The sequence below is a fragment of the Pseudopipra pipra genome, chromosome 2 (assembly GCF_036250125.1).
Source record: "Pseudopipra pipra isolate bDixPip1 chromosome 2, bDixPip1.hap1, whole genome shotgun sequence".
NCBI lineage: Eukaryota > Metazoa > Chordata > Aves > Passeriformes > Pipridae > Pseudopipra > Pseudopipra pipra.
The window spans coordinates 84,364,366-84,380,964 of record NC_087550.1 but is presented as its reverse complement, the minus strand read 5'-3'; the positions used below and the strand labels follow the sequence as shown (position 1 = coordinate 84,380,964).

General features: G+C 38.7%; 1 protein-coding gene across 1 annotated transcript in view; it reads left to right on the top strand.

The window, feature by feature from the left end:
* The first annotated feature begins 317 nt into the window (after positions 1-317).
* The window catches only part of LOC135409971 (granulocyte-macrophage colony-stimulating factor receptor subunit alpha-like), a 31,214-nt gene continuing 14,932 nt past the window's right edge, over positions 318-16,599 (top strand). The window contains exons 1-6 of the mRNA XM_064646183.1: positions 318-470; positions 5,294-5,423; positions 5,515-5,690; positions 6,437-6,576; positions 7,720-7,758; positions 8,518-8,641. Coding sequence (XP_064502253.1) covers positions 5,296-5,423; positions 5,515-5,690; positions 6,437-6,576; positions 7,720-7,758; positions 8,518-8,641 — 607 coding nt within the window. The 5' untranslated portion in view covers positions 318-470; positions 5,294-5,295. The remainder of the gene's footprint in view (positions 471-5,293; positions 5,424-5,514; positions 5,691-6,436; positions 6,577-7,719; positions 7,759-8,517; positions 8,642-16,599) is intronic.

The window sequence follows — 16,599 nt, the reverse complement described above, 5'->3', positions numbered from 1 at the left end:
GGGCTTATATTCCTGTGCAGGGCAGTGATCCAAATCAATTAGAGAAAACAGTGGCATGGCTTTAAGCAAAGGTACCTGATCTATACTTGAGGTATAAGGAAGACTCATATATTCATCTAGTTTTCAGGTGGTGCCCTGTACAAATATCTATATGAAAAATGTGTGAGAGAAATGAGTGAAAATTATGTGAATGAAGTCATGAAAAGTCCTTCTATTCTGACCTTTTTGTCTGTCTGTAGCTGCTTGTTGTCTCCCCATTGTGTTACAGAAGTAACACCACATGGTAAGGGAAATGAGTAAGATGTAGGCGGGATTTTTGCACTCTGTAACATGAGTTCAGAAGAACTCAATAACGAAATCATACTCTCAAAGCGTGCAAAAATATACCACTAGGGCAAATTCATAGTTTCTGCCTTTTTTTGTGCTCTGTTACTGTAACGGCCACAGGGAAAGAGGTTTTCAAGGAGAAGGTAAGTTTACTTTTGTCTTTGTCTATTTTTCTTTTCTATTTTCTTTTCTATTTTTTTTTTCCTCCAAAGCAGCTAGGCAAAGAAATACTTAACTTTGTTATTTCTGCTAGTTTTAATGTTAAAATAACTGTCAGGCGTGAACAGACACTACCTGCAAATGCATGCTTTTGTCTGATGAATGTCTTAGCCAATATTTTGATGGTGTATTTTTTCTACAGTCTGAAAATAATAGTACAAATATATTTTAAAATTAGCAGTTCCCAGTGTTACTGGCCTTATCCATACAGAAGCATTTTTCTTATGTTAAGACCTGCATTACAGTGTTGAAGAATGCCTAGGTCACTTTTTCTTGAAAACAGTCAGACTGGAAATGTTTGGATTTTAGAACTTTATATCCATAGAGAAAATTACTATGCAGAGTGAGTCCCTTTTAGGAGTACTGTATTTTGGCAAGAGTAGAATGGGAACATGACAGTGTCCTTTCTCCTTTACAATTTTAATAGTGAAGTAGAAGATTTCACATACGCACAGTTCTCTGAAAATGTCACAGGCATGTAGGCATAATTTTACCTTCATAACACAACCAACATGTAAGCAATAATTCCGTTTCATATATTTCCACTGACAAAAATACTTTTCGAATTCTTTCAGAGACAAAGCTGGGAAATAAATCTCAGAGGTTTAGTCTTAATTACTATACCCAACACAGATTTTCCCTTAAAAAAAATTAGTCATATAAAAAGAAGTATAAGTTTTGCAGGTTTTTTTAGTTACAAACCTTCCTTTTCATTAATTACAAAAATCATAGCAGTATCAAAACATTATGAAATCCATGGTTATATATTACTCATAATCAAAAGGCTATTGGACAAGTTTTTATCCTTATCTAACCACCTTTGTAATCAACTTGGATGAGAATAGCCACTGCAGTAGGATTTCAGTTTCTGAATTCCTAACATGACCTGTGTCAGAATTCAAGCTTCTGTGAGAAGTAACTGAGAGTGACTTGTGCTGTAGCACAGTCTAGCAGTAGCCGATTTCCATAGAAACTTTATAAGCTACGGTAAGGAAGGAAACAACTTCACACAGAAATACTCTAAGTTTCCTTAAGATTTTGATCAATAATCTGCACAGGAATTATTTGAGATGTGAAAGAAAGTTTGAAACACCTCTGGGGAAAACAATACAATTCCCAGTTTCTCTATCGCACCTGTTTTTCTAAAGAGAAAAAGCACTTGATATTTGCACAGGTATAAGAAAGAGAAGAAAAAGGCATTTTCAATAAAAAATTTGCAGTTATCAGTTGAGGAAATAATAGTTGCAGCATTTCTGTTTAGTACTTAAATATGGATTCCAGATGATGTAAAAAAGAAAAGGAATTAATCATCTTGGATTTACCTGACCCAAGTGGATACCTCAGAGTTAGAGAGATTCCTCTGGGCAGGTTGCCCCGGACTATCTTTTCAGCGAATGGCAGAAAATAAATATAGTGCAACCTTAATTTCTCTTGTCCTAGACTAGGTTGAATAAACCATGTCTTAAGTAGCTGGTTTTTTTCAGACAGTGTTAAGGCCATATGGAATTACTGGTTCTCCTGTGAGCATGTCTATATAGCTTTTGGGTAAGTTTAGGTAAGATGAACTCCACCCCATTCCACCTGACAGCGTCTTCAGAGTTAGGTTAAAAGCTTAAAATATTTTAATTTCCTTTTATTCATTTCCAATAGCAAGCATGTTATTTACAATCCATAAAAAATTATCTGATCCTTTATGTCCAAGAGTCAAGAGAAATTTATGTATTTTTTATTTAAGAATTACTGAATAAAAGTAGAAATTCTCTTTTGCTCAAGACCCAAAGGTGTGATCCTGTCCTCCCATATTAATAATATTGTCTCCCACAAAGGATTGCAGAGACAAATTTTCTTTGCTCTGATATTTTTCTGAAGCTAATACTCCTACATTTTTTCTAACGTCTGCACAAGTGATGGAGATGAATTGACTCAAGAGGTGTAAATAAATAAAAGTATTCTGTGTGCTTAAAACAGTGGGTTTTTATGCAGTTGGGTGCAGTCATCACATTTCACTCAGTTGAGTAGCTTGCTTCTTTCATGGAAAGAATGTCAAGAAACATTTCAAATACAGCTAAAGATAGTAAAATATGGGAAAATAAGTTATTCATGTATGAAACAAAGGATACTTCTGAGGATATTAGCATACTTCCATATGCATTTATTATCATCATCAAATAGTATAGGAGACAATTCAGAAAGAAAAGTACAATACAGAGAAACTGTTCTTTGCATCACAGCTCACAGAAAAGGATAATGGGAGTACAATCCTTCCAAATAAGTGACAAATATGGGTTTTGTCAGAGGAGTGGTTCAGCGAAAGGACACTAAATAAATTTAGCTAGACCTCAGATATAAGCTGGAAACAGAAAAATGTCAGTCTCTCTTTGAAATAATGTGAGATAAATGTGTCATGAAGACTTAGTTCTATTTCAGGTGTTGCTAAAAATAAAACTGTAATGCTGACGCTGTGAGTGAATACAGTAGGCTCAAAAATAAACATTACAGGAAGGATAATCATACTTATCTGTTCTGCTACACTTTCTTTGGCATAACCACAGAAATGTGAATAAATAAAAAAATGAAAAATAAATGCCCTCAAAACTTGGGAAAAAATGTCCTGTCAACAAATGTTGTAGAGAGACTCGTACATATCTGGGTGATCTTCACAGCAGGTGCCTGATGTTGGTATGAACATGACACTGTGCAGATGATCAGGACTGTTTTGTAGACAGAGTAATGTTCTGGCTGTAGAACTTGGGCTTATTAAAGAACTTCTGAGAATATCTCTATATATGCTTTTCTTGAATATCAAGAAAAGGTCATCAAACCTGAGGTCATCGCTGAAGAGTCCAAGGATGTAGTTTTATTTGCTTTTTCCTTGACCACAATGCCATTTTAGGAGTTCCTTTCACCCTATTTCTTTGTTGCTGGTAATTCAACTGCTTGTTGAGCCACAGGTGAACCAGGTTGTGAACTGATTTGAAATTAGAATAACCCTTTTTTCTTTAGATTTGCAGCACTGGTAAAGGCTTAAGGAAGCCCATCTCTCTAAGACCTTAGGACAGCACCTGCAAGCGTACTTCAGGCTGCTGCATTTGCCTGGCAATTTCTTGATAGAAAGGAAATTTCTTTATTTGTTTTGTAAATGAGGAAGTGAAGTACACAGACTTGATTGACCTAGGGTCATAAACTGAATCTGTGGCAGACCAGAGAACTGATCAAAGCTCTCCATCACCTCACCACAGTACCGTAATAACTGTACTCTCAAAAGTAGTTTGTTATGTATATGAACTCACACATAAACTGGATATAAACAACTCTATGCTGAGAGTTTTGTGACTAGATAAGGGTCAATATTTCTTACAGCAGCAGAAATAGCTTAGATAGCTCTTCTCTGGGTCTTTGTTGCTTAACCCACACTGTCATCTCAGATGAGCTTGCTCCACTGTTTGTGGTAAAGGATGTTAAGCCAGGTTAAAAAAGAAAGTGCTGGGAGGAGCATTAGTTTTAATGATGACCACATATTCAATACTACTCACTACAAGGCTCCACAAGGAGTGGCACTAGCACAGCCAGGGATGCAGGATGGAATCAGGACAGAGCCATGGAGGATGGGGAAGGACAGGAAATGCTTAAGCCAACAATGCTGTTGAAAGAAATGCTGCTGAACCAAGTTTCAACCTTCCTCTTGGAAGGGAGGAAATTTTCCAGAAATCCAGGAGTACTCTGACAGTTTTCCTGTCTCTTGAAAAATTCCTCTTTGTTTCCAAAGGTGTAAAAATTGGATGTGGATTTCTAGGGCTGACTGGAAAGGTGCGTGTAAAGGTGGTACATGTGGTGCTTAAACTCAATGAAAAGTGATTGGACTTGGAAAGCTATGACCCAGTCCTTCAATTCGCACTGATAGTTCTTAAGAAGAGTACCGAATTATTATCATTTCCTGTTGGAGATCTCACCTTTTGGTAGGGAAAAAACACATAAGAAATTCATTCAGGTTGTGAGTAGATAACCTGAATAGTCTTTTAACTTAAGCAAGCTATCAACTTCTGCTTCAATTTTGTCTTGATTTTACACTAGTTATATGAATATTCAGGCCTCCTCCTATCAAGTTCAGTGCAAACAAAATTCACCCTACTCTTGAATCCAAACTACTGAAGCAGATTAGCAATCATTTCCAATTCATGATTTAAAAATATGCCATTCTGTCTTTGAAATCATAACACTTCTTCTGGTACTAGCTTCAGGAAGCAGTCTCAGGGTTAGGTTGTAATCAACCAGCTGCCGCACAGAAGAAAGCAGTGGACGTCTTTTTTTAAATCAGTAGTGCTTTGTAAGTCAACCAAGAGTCGGAGCACTTAAGCACTGGAGAGAGAACTTGCCTTGCTCATAGTTGTAGAACTTATATTCCATTGTAGACTGGGCATTAGTTAAACAGGGGATATAAACAAAGGACACCATGGTGACTGTCTTTGTTATTAGCTTCCACTAAATCACAGTGCTTGAATTTATTAAAGACTTGATTAAATCCCAGTCACATCTGGAACAATGGTAGATAATCCTCATTGCTCAACAGAAATAAAATCGTTGCCATCTTCAAGTAAGTACAAAACTACAAGACCCAAACAATATGCAGTTGGATTTACTAAGCAGGTAGCTAAAAATTATTAAATGAGCCTGCAGAGATTTGAATTACTTGAGCACTTATACAGCCTTTCTGCAGAGTGGACATGGGATATTCTTTCTGTGTTTGCAGAAATGAATGGGACAGCCATTGAAAATTTTGTCTGTGTCATTTTTAATGTGTCCTTCATGAACTGCACGTGGCATGTGGGCAGGACTGCTACAAGAGATACCCAGTATTTTCTGTACTGGAGGCCCTCAGAGTAAGTAGGTCTGTTTGAATCTAGGGAATTTTCTTTCTGGTCTGATATGTTACATTGTCAATATTTAGCTGATACGATATTTCGTGTAAAGGAAAGAAGATGTCACAGGGTGCCAGAATTACATCAAAGATAACTGGGGAAGGAACACAGGATGTCGATTCCAAAATGTGACAATAGCATATAAGTATGCTCATTTCCTGGTAAATGGATCTAGAAGTGGACAAAACATTCAGTCATATGAGAAGAAGATTATGCTATACAAAATTGGTAAGGATTTTTTATTATTATTATTTTATTTCTAGTTTTATGCTAAAAGAATGAAGAATTCATGCCTGGGAAAAAGCATATATTTTTAAAATACTGCTCCTCATAACAGGTGGGTTTTTTCCTTTTCTCCAGCCCTGATGTCTGAAAAGTCTAAAGTGTAAAAATGAACAAAAACTAAGGAGTATAGAGACAATCATGGGTTGGAGAATCATGAGCATTTCAGTCAAATATTTATTCTGTGCAAGAAAGGCATCATCTTTTGCGATTAACTAGTTAAAGATGCCTGAGTGGGACTATCTAGACGTTGGTCTTATTATCTCATAATTCTGTGCATCTACAAATAAAAAAGGACCAATTACCTTAACAATGTGAGCAAAAGCCTTCATTTTTTTAAAATGGAAGAATGTTGTTGATAAAAAAATATTATTTCTATTTTATATGAACACAGTATTAAAAAAGACTAAGAAAAACAAACATATACAGATTATATGTTGAATTCAGTAAAATCTATTAAATGGCTTGTGTTTTTTAATTTTACTTACTGTTGTTTCTGATGCTCCAGTCTCCTCAACTGGAGTGCTAAACCAGGGAGTCATGCTTCAAAATATGGGGAGAATACAGTAATTCTGCTAAAGCTGCATTATATCTATTTAGACCAGTTGCTTGAACATCTACCTATATTTTTAAAAAGGCAGAGTGAAGAGAGCTATTATTAATCAATAGTATTTCTGATTATATTATTGTAGAAAAACTCACCCCTCCATTAAATGTCACTGTGAACTGTAGAGAAGCTTCTCATACATGTAATATTCAGTGGCAACCACCTCACACAAGTCATGTGAAAAGAAGCAGTTGTTTCAAATATGAAATTGTCATAGAAAACAAGGTAAGAATAATTATGACTTTTAATAGTATTTTATTATGTCTGTATTCCCACACATACCACCATACAACCAGTACTGTGTTCTCTTCGCCTACTTAACTAATCTCTCCTTTTTGGTGTGTAGTGCCTCTCTTACACATGAGCTGAGGACTGCTATTACTCACAAAGAGGGGCAGCAAACGGAAGGAATGCTTTCAGCCCACTGCACAGCTGGTGCTTAAAGCAACTGGGCAAGGAATTCCCCATATTGAGAGAGAATACCTATTCTAGCACATATAAGAGAATGGAGTCTTAGATATCTCCACCTGGGTGCCTGTACTTTTCATTTTGTCTTTTGTGTATCCAACCTTGCCTTCTTCTCCTATTGCCTCCATTTAGTGACACCAGCCTGTGTTGCTGAAGGAGTTTAGGAGTTTATGTTTCTCTAGAGTAAGCCTGCAGCATACATAATCAAGATGGTTGCACCACAGCTGTCACAATCAGATGTAAGAGGCAGTCACAGAGCATCTGTTCATTGCGGGGTTTTATTAAGTTCTGAGTTCTTTGGTTTTTAACTTAAAGTGGCTTTCCAGGTCTCATCTGTATACAGATGTCATTATAAATTTCAGTACCTGCAAGTATTTTGAAGTATTACATCCTTAAAAAAAAAAAAAACAAACTTCAAAATATTTGTGGAAATATTTGTGAGTTTGTTGTTCCAACAGTAAAAAATAAAAAATATAAAAAAATTTTAAAAAAAGGAGACCTAACATAGCTAAACTAAATGTTTAAAAGTATAAAAGCCACACAGGCAAAAAAACTAATGGTAATAATGTTGTCTGAGTTTACTAGTAAGTTTTAGATACTTTGTTTTGTACAAGTAAAATATAAAATTTTAACTGGTTCTAAACCTGAGCCTTTTTTGTTTAGCGCTTTGATACTCAATTCTGTAATCAAATTTAAGAGGTACAATATTTCAAAGCAACTGTGGTGAGGAAAAATCATTTAGAGGAAGAATAGCTTAACTTTGCAGTCTGTAAAAGAAGGCATTTAAGATATTAGATACAAGTTTTTTTCATGAAAATCAAACATTCATGAGAGAGGGCTCGTTATTATACGGTAGCAAAATAAATAATCTTAAAAATTAAACTTTTCTCTTGTTGCTAGGCTGATCCTGAGAAAAACTTCAACACCACATCTCAAACAGTAAGTCTATATTAATCTAACATTTATTCTTTATTGAAATTTCTTCTGTATTACAGAATCCTCCAAACAAATTGGTTTGGTTTCACATTATCAGTTTCAATGTACTACATATGTTCTTTATTGATAAGTTTTCTAAATCCAAAATTTTAAACTATTGTTTATAAAACATGGTACAAAAACACCTGCAAATGTGGAACTTGATATTACTTCACAAAATCTTCTATTTTACATTCTTTTGTACTTCCTAGAATATTCATATATATATGTAGAAATATGGATCGTGATTCTGTGTAACAGATACACAAAATGTGGCGAATTTCTTCTTTATTAATGGTATCTGGAAGGGATTGAGATGGAAGAGGCAAAAAAATATCACCTGAAAGATTAAGCCAGTATATAGATGGACTTAAAAAAAACCAGGTTTTCACATCTGTATAATCTGGATGTCAAACTCTACTTCAGTTTCAAAAACATCCACAGTAAGGGAATGTCAGATCTCTAAAAAATTTTTCCCCTAAAGTCCTATTGTTTAGCATAGCCTAGGGATCCAGGGAAGCACATAGCAAATTTCATGTTCATATTATCAATAACAAAAATGTTTAAACAAAAGGAATTAGGATGAAACAATCTAACTTATTAAGGGATGTTTTTCTATTTGTTATTTCACTCTAGTCTGTCCACAGAGACATAAGTGAAATTTTCTCATAATAATAAAAAAAAATAATAAAAAATTCTCAGTCTAGTTGTTTTGCATTGTAGCACTCCTACCTATACGAGAACTTCCGCGCAGAAAAAAGGTACAGCGTCAAAATCAGAGCAACTGACACAGGCATTTGTTTAGTGAGCCCAAGTTGGGGAGAGTGGAGTACACCTGTGGAGTTTGGTAAGAATGAAAATCACTTCCTTGACCAAGTTCATTTAATCCTTGTCTGCCTCATTTATTACTTCATCCTTACGGATGGAAGCACAGTGATAATTGCCCATTAATTTGCTAGAACAAAGAGAGGTGGAGAACTGGCATGTCTCTTAATATGAGGGAGTTTTCCAAGCATTCTGGTGTGACGGTGCTTCTTGCAAGGGCTTAGTGAATAAAGCAGATCTTTTTGAGGTCTGTTGTCACTTCTTCTTCCATCTCTTGGACTTTTCAATACTCTGTAGGGCTCAGCTCCTCAGGTCTCATGTTACTGCAGATAGTCCACATACTGTTAACCATCCTATTCCTTCACATACTACAGAGCAATGAGGTGCTAAAGTCATCACTTCATACAGTGCTTGACTCCTGCAAAGCAGATTGCAAATAGCTGCGCAATCATTCCTGTCCTGTGATGCTAACCAACACTTTGATGATTGTTTGACTTTCAGGAAAACAACAATTTACATCTACTTCATCATATACTTTATTTCTGATACCGGGGCTGGCAGCAAGTCTTGCACTTTTTCTCTGCACAGTGTAAGCCTCATTTCTTGCACAAAATTTTTATTCTGAAGTTAAAATAACACCTTTTCCTCCAGTGGAAAATTTCTGGCTACTTTTTAAAGGAAATGAGGGGGGGGGGGGGAAATCAACACTGAACTACACTAGGAATCATGACCTGTTGGATGTTCCTCAAGTGGGTTTTATATTTCTGATTCCCAACATTCTTATCGACTTGTTTCATATAAGACAATGCTTTCCAATACTAGGACAAAGCTTTACCTTGGTGTCACTTTCCTGACATCAGACCCTCCAATGTAGATGTGTGGTCCATGAAATTGTTTTCATGTTTTGATGTATAACCCTTCCATATACTTAAAAACCCAACTTCTTATGAGGATTTAGTAAGTCATAAAATAAATTATTGTCATCCAAATTCCGAACAATGAAATTATAACATTGTATTCAGCCTACATAACATTTAGCTACTTTTGATTTAGAAGAATACTACTTTTGTCTTAGAGGAATAAAATAATACCTCGGGAGCATTATTATAGAGTATGTGTTCATATGTTTGCACACTAAGTCTTTTCTTTACCAACACTTTATGTCACTGCAGAAGGGTTTATTTGAAAAAAACATCTGCTACAGTACCACAGCCAAGAGACCCATTCCATGAGGCCTGTCCAGTGGATTTCCAGGTACATTTTCTTTCCATTTGTCTGAAACTTAAAAACTGAGGTCAAGTTCAGTCTTGAAGGTATGACCTAAGTGTCAGAGAGATGCACACAAGCAAGAATCATTTTTCTTTCTTCTTCTTGTTCCTGTGGTATGGGAAGAGAAGGTCCATATGCAAATAAATATTCTGTTTTACCTTTTCCATTATGAAAAAATTGTCATTCGTCTACATGGAGCATTGGAGAAAATACAGAGTTTCACCCTGCCCTCCCTATAAGCCATAAGCTATCACTTAAATCGTGCTGACCCTAAGCTTCTCAGTGCAATAATAATGCAGAATCAGACAGGGAAAGAAGGGACAAAGAATTCTACAATCATTTTGCCGTAGAAGGTGTTGAACCCCATGTTAGTATTTGGTAATGATGCCAGAGGAGGAAAAGTTTCTACTGTATGGTAAGCAAGAAAGTAGAACAGAGAGTTCAGAGGTGCTTACTTAGGTGGAAAGCTGAAAGGACTAGTGAGAAGGAACAAATACACAAACATTGCAGGAACTGCCCATCTAGACAGCATGTTCCAGTTTGTTTTAAGTTGGCTACAGGCAGGTCTGGAAACTCAAATTTGTCCACAGGGACACACTGAAGTACTGGTGAGCCTTTATAAATCCTTTTAAGTCCTTTTCCTTCATTGTGTTAAGTCTTCTATGTTTTAAAATAGGAGTTTTCTGTCTTTTGCGTTTGTAGTGGGTTGACGCTGGCTGGACGCCAGGTACCTACCAAAGCCACTCTCTCACTTCCCTCTGTAACTGGACAGAGGAGAGAAAATGTAATATAGGGTTCATGAGTTCAGAGAAGGACCAGGAGAGATCACTCACTGATTACCATCACAGGCAAAACAGACCCAAAGAGGGGATATTAATTAAATTTATTACTAACAGAATCAGAGCTGGAGAATGAGAAGTAAAATAAATCTTAAAAAGTCCTTTCCCCTGCCCCTACCTCCTTCCCAATTTCAACCTCATCCCCCCACAGTGGTGCAGAGAGATGGGTAATGGGGGTTATGGTCAGTTCATCACAGGGTGTTCCTGCCGCTGCTCAGGGAGAGGAGTCATTCCCCTGCTCCAGCGTGGGGTCCCTCCCACAGGAGACAGTCATTCACTATTTTCTCCAACACAAGTCCATCCCAGGAGCAACAGTTCTTCACAAACAGCTGCAACGTGGGTCACTTTTCCACAGGGTACAGTCCTTCAGGCACAGGCTACTCCAGTGTGGGTCCCCCCACAGGGCCACAAGTCCTGCCAGGAAAACCTACTCCAGTGTGGGTTCCTCTCCCCACAGGTCAGCAGGTCCCTACCAGAACCCTGCTCCAGCACGGGCCTCCCACGGGGTTACAGCCTCCTTCAGGCATCCACCTGCTATGGTGTGGGTCTCCTCCATGGGCTGCAGGTGGATCTCTGCACCCCCGTGGTCCTCCATGGGCTGCAGGGGGACAGCCCTGGTCTGCACCACGGGCTGCAGGGGACCCTCAGCTCCAGTACCTGGAGCACCTCCTCCCCCTCCTTCTCTACTGACCTTGGTGTCTGCATTGTTGTTCACATGTTCTCATTCTGCTCTTCTTTTGTGTCTTGGCCTTGGGCAGCAGTGGGTCCATTTGGGAGCCAGCTGGCATTGGCTCTACTGGACATGGGGGGGAGCTTCTAGCAGCTTCTCACAGAAGCCACCCCTGTAGACTCCCTGCTACCAAAACCTGGCCACAAAAAATACAAAACCAATACAGAGTTGAAAAGTCTTTTGTTCCTCTTTGGTGAGCTCAACATGGAGAGAAGATCTAGACGTGTCTATTTCGGTGTTCTCATTGACAGAGTCCTACTACAGCTTTTATATAATAACAACTCTTTGAATGACAGGAGATTCATAAATCATGACTTTGTGGCTAATCTCATGCCTGAAACATTAATGAAATGTTTTATTCTTCCTTTAATAGGTAGAATATGAGAATCTGTTAATAAACCATGAAACTGAAGAAATAATAGAGATTGAAGAAGTGATGTAATGGAATGCAAGTGAAACAAGCAACTTGATATTTTTCAAGCACATATATCTCGTTGGCAGAAGTTAACAGGCTTTTCATACTCTCTTACTCTTGCAAGCAGTGAGAATAGCATTGCCTGTAGAGACAATTCCCCAAGAGCCTGTCTTTAAAAGCCTCTTTGTATTTGATTGCATTTTCCATAAACATTTTGAGGTTTTGGACTACTTCTGTTTCTTCTTATGATAAATACTGCAGTGTTTCAGCAAAAATATTTCAGTACTGCCTTGGAAGTTATACTGTTTTCCAACACCATTCAAAAGAAGAACAACAAAACTTAAGGGGTTTATTCAGGATCTCCAGGGGTTCAGTGTCTTGAAAAAGGTACAGCTGTATTGATACTGTGATCAGAAATAAAAATTTGTCAGCTGTATGAAAACTTACTGAAAACTAGCCAAGATTAAACCTCTTAAGAAAGATCATTTGCTCATACAAAATGGTATTATTAAAGAGCTCATGATACAGTTTTCTAAGTCTACTTGTTGCCTTTAATCTGTGTTGCTACATCCCTCAGCACAGCATGTTGCTCACTGACATTTATAAAACCAAAAATTTCCTTCCATTCTTAATCCCTTCATACCTGTGTTAGATGAAAAAATTACTTAATATGTGATTTCTAACAGGTAGCAGACAATTATGTGTATATGTGTGGAGTGGGAAATGTTGGAAATGGAACTTTCAAACTCTCCAGCAGAAGCCTGCTACTTGCTAGCTGCAAATAGTACAGGCTTGTTGAGTGGGTTTATAACACCTGGATGAAATAGAAGCATCACATCCTGAATCCTCCAATTAATAAGGAGATGTGAGAAAAACCCATCAATTTTGACCTTCCATTTGAATAAAGTTGCATATGAGTCAGCAGCGCCCTGGTAGCCAGGAGGGCCAACTGTGTCCTGGGGGGCATCAGGCAAAGCATCGCCAGCCGGTCGAGGGAGGGGATTGTCCCGCTCTGCTCTGCACTGATGTGGCCTCACCTTGGTGTAGCTTGGGGCACCACAATAGTAAAAAGACATAAAGAACCCAATGGAGGTCTATTGAGATGTAGAAGGGCTTAGAGGGGAAGCCATACTGGGAGCAGCTGAGGTCACTTGGTCTGTTCAGCCTGGAGAAGGGGGGGAGACCTCATTGCAGTTACGACTTCCTCGTGAGGGGAAATAGACAGGCACTGACCTCTTCTCTGTGGCGACCAGTGATAGGACCCAAGGAACTGCATGAAGCTGTGTCAGGGGAGGTTTAGGTTAGGTTTTAGGAAAAGGTTCTTCACCCAGAGGGAGGTTGGGCAATGGAACAGGCTCCCGAGGGAAGTGGTCACAGCACCAAGTCTGCCAGAGGTCAAGAAGCTGGACAATACCCTCAGATTCTCAATTCCATCAAGTCTCAGGATGGTTAAAGTCATCTCAAGTAACTGAAATACTCTCACAGTAAATAAAGTCCTCTCAGGGTGATAAAATTCCACTAGACAAGATTACCTTCAAGGGATCATCTTCGAAACTAAATTTTTCTATGGTTCTGTGTTTCTAAATAAGTTTTCAATAAAAATTTCTTTTGAATATCCTTTGGAAGAAGAATCAGAGGAGGATCCTTCTACTTAAGCTCTAACTGCCAAAAGATAAAAGCACCTGCATCAGAAGTGGACAACTAAGGCCAAAGCTTACTTTAATCTAAGGGCAATTAAACAGATATAGTCTACTGGATCCTCTCCATCCTACTTCACTCAGTGTTGATCATGGCCATTGGTGCACGCCTTAGATCCCCACTGCTTTCACTATGAAAGCTGCAGAGACTGCAAAGCCATTAAGAAAACTTGTTCACTACCAGCACCCTGATGAGAAAACCATAAATCATATCCATGAAACAGTGCAGGTGGGAGTAGGTGTGGGACTAAGGTGTCATTTTCCCATCCCTGGTCAAAGACCCAATATGAAAATCTGTGGGAAAGACGGTCAGATTTTACAACTTTTTAATCAAGTGGCTTGAATGTTCACCCACATAGAAGTCCTTTTTCTCTGGCCTCCTATAGCTATTCCTCTGTTCTGTGGAGAAAAACATTTGCTAAAAACTAGAAAGTTCTTGCTGCAAGGACTAAACTGAAGCTCTTGTCTACCATTTGTGTTTTTGTGACACACACAAAAGCTGTAACCAGCATAACAAAATACCTGGCAGTTCTTTTGAACACTCCTACTGTTGTTGGAGCAATAAATTATTCTTCAAGCTTTTGTGACTTTTAAGAAAGGTTGAGTTTAATTCTGCTCCTGCAGTGATTTTACTCCCAGTAGGGCCAAAAGTCTGTAAACAGCCCTAGTGTCTCCACCTAGGTTTCTCCTCTGTCTTCTTCTTTCTCTTCTCATTTCACTTCCAGCTCCTGGATCATAGAGAGGCAACTCAACACTAGTTTTCTGGCCTCTGAAAGATAACAGACTTTGGTAACACCAGCAGTAACACCAGCTTTGCTTGGGAATTTTTAATTTTTTTTTAATTTGTTTGCATTTTTGGAAGCTGCAGTTAAAGACTTGCCTTAAATATAGACAAGCAAAGAAATCCCCTAAATAGAACAGTTCCCTTTTCTGCAGTAATACCACTGTCTTTTTTTATGGGCTGTTTGGATTGTTCTACTGCAGTATATTCCAGTTTAAAAACAAAGTACCCAAATCCTTAAAACCCAGTCTTCTTCATTTTGTTGCAGAGATATAAAATCTGAGAGAGCACACAAAATGCAACGTTACCACCACACAAAATTGAGTGCTTTCTTCCAAAGAGAAGACCACAGCACACTGTAGGGTTTTTCATTCCTTGTGATCATAAGTCCTTTCTTCTGTCTTTACAGCACAGTAAGTGTTCAAAAAATACCCACATGGATAAGCATGGAATTTCTTTAATCTGCAAGTACATTGAAACATTGGACAATGGACTGCTTTTTTCTCTGAATTACTGTCATAGGCCCAGACCTGATGTCTTAGCTTTCAATTGCTTTTTCTGTTGACATCTATAATGTGATAGGGATAGTCATAGTGATTCTTACCAAAAAGAGTTGCTTCTTTGACTAAATCTACTTTTTGGTAGAATATCCATCTATTTGCTCTTAATTCCCACTCTTAGCTTCATAACTGTGCTTCAGAAAAACTTTGTCACATTTTTATTCTCTACTAGCACACGAAGAGAGTGAATGTCAATGAATTGGTCCTTATAAAGCCACCATTGCCTTAGACTTTTACCTCTGAAACCACAAAACACCAGGTCAGGCTCTGTTGATTCTCTCATGATTCTCTCATCTCTATGGATGACTGGAGTTTTTTAAGTTCTGGATGTTCAAAGTGAGTTGTTCATCTCCTCAATCAACAAAATAGTCATTAACAGACATGATCAAATGCACAAACACAATCATACGGTGTCATTTAACAGATTGATTTTTGATTCATGCCTGGCTCTATTAGCCCATTCCTTGCTCTTTTAGTACTGCATGTGAGCAGGTACTTTTTCCCCTTTTTTTTTTTTTTGATAGAAAATAGTTTTGAAGTCAAAAAGTTTCTAATATGAATAGACTTGTGCAGTGGGTTGAACCTGGACAGATGCCAGGTACCCACTAAAGCCACTCTCTCGCTCCCCTCTGCAACTAGACAGAGGAGACAGAAAAAAAAAACCAGCAAAGGATTCATGACTTGACATAAGAGCTGGGAGAGGTCAGTGATTGATTACCTTCATGGGCAAAACAGAATCAAAGTGGGGATATTAATTAAATTTATTACTAATAGGATAAAAGCCAAAGAGTGAGAAATAAAACAATCTTAAAAACACCTTCCCCCCACCCCTTCTTCCTTGCATGTTCTCCCTCCTCCCCCCCAGCGGTGCAGGGGGATAAGGAATGGGGGTTACAGTCAGTTGTTGTTTCTGGGGTGCAGTCCTTCACGAATGAGCTGTACCCGCATGGGTCCCTCACAGGGGCTGCAAGTCCTACCTGAGAAAAACCTGCTCCAACGTGAGAAAAACCTTCTTCATGGGCTGCAGGTCTCTGGCAGGACCCTGCTCTATCCTGGGCACAGCCCACAGCGTCACAGCCTCCTTCATGCATCCACCTGCTCCAGCATGGGCTCCTCCATGGGCTGCAGGTGGGTCTCTGCACCCTGATGGTCCTCCATGGGCTGCAGGGGCACAGCTGCTCCACCATGGTCTGCACCACGGGCTGCAGGGGCCTCAGCTGCAGTGCCTGGAGCACCGCCTGCCCCTCCTTCTGCACTGACCTTGGTGTCTACTTTATTATTCCCATGTTCTCACTCTGCTCTTCCCTGACTGGAATTCTTTCTGTGCAACTTTCTGTTCTTAAATATGTTATCACAGAGGTGTTACTATCACTCTTGATTGTCTTGGCCTTTGCCAGTGGCAAGAAGCACATCCCAGAGCTGGCTGGCAATTGCTCCACTGAACAGGGAAAGTTTCTAGCAACTTCTAACAAAAGCCACTCCTGTAGCCCCCTGCCCCGCTACCAAAACTCAGCCCCAAGAACCCACCACAGCTTGCTTTGCTACACTTGTTCCCTTCATAATATATGAGTTGTGGAGAAGAAAGCAGGTCAGATATCCACTATATGGTGTTGGCTGGTTTCAGTGACAACTCAGTATAATTAATATTTACAATTAATGTAAGAGAACGAACCTGGAAAACAACTGCCC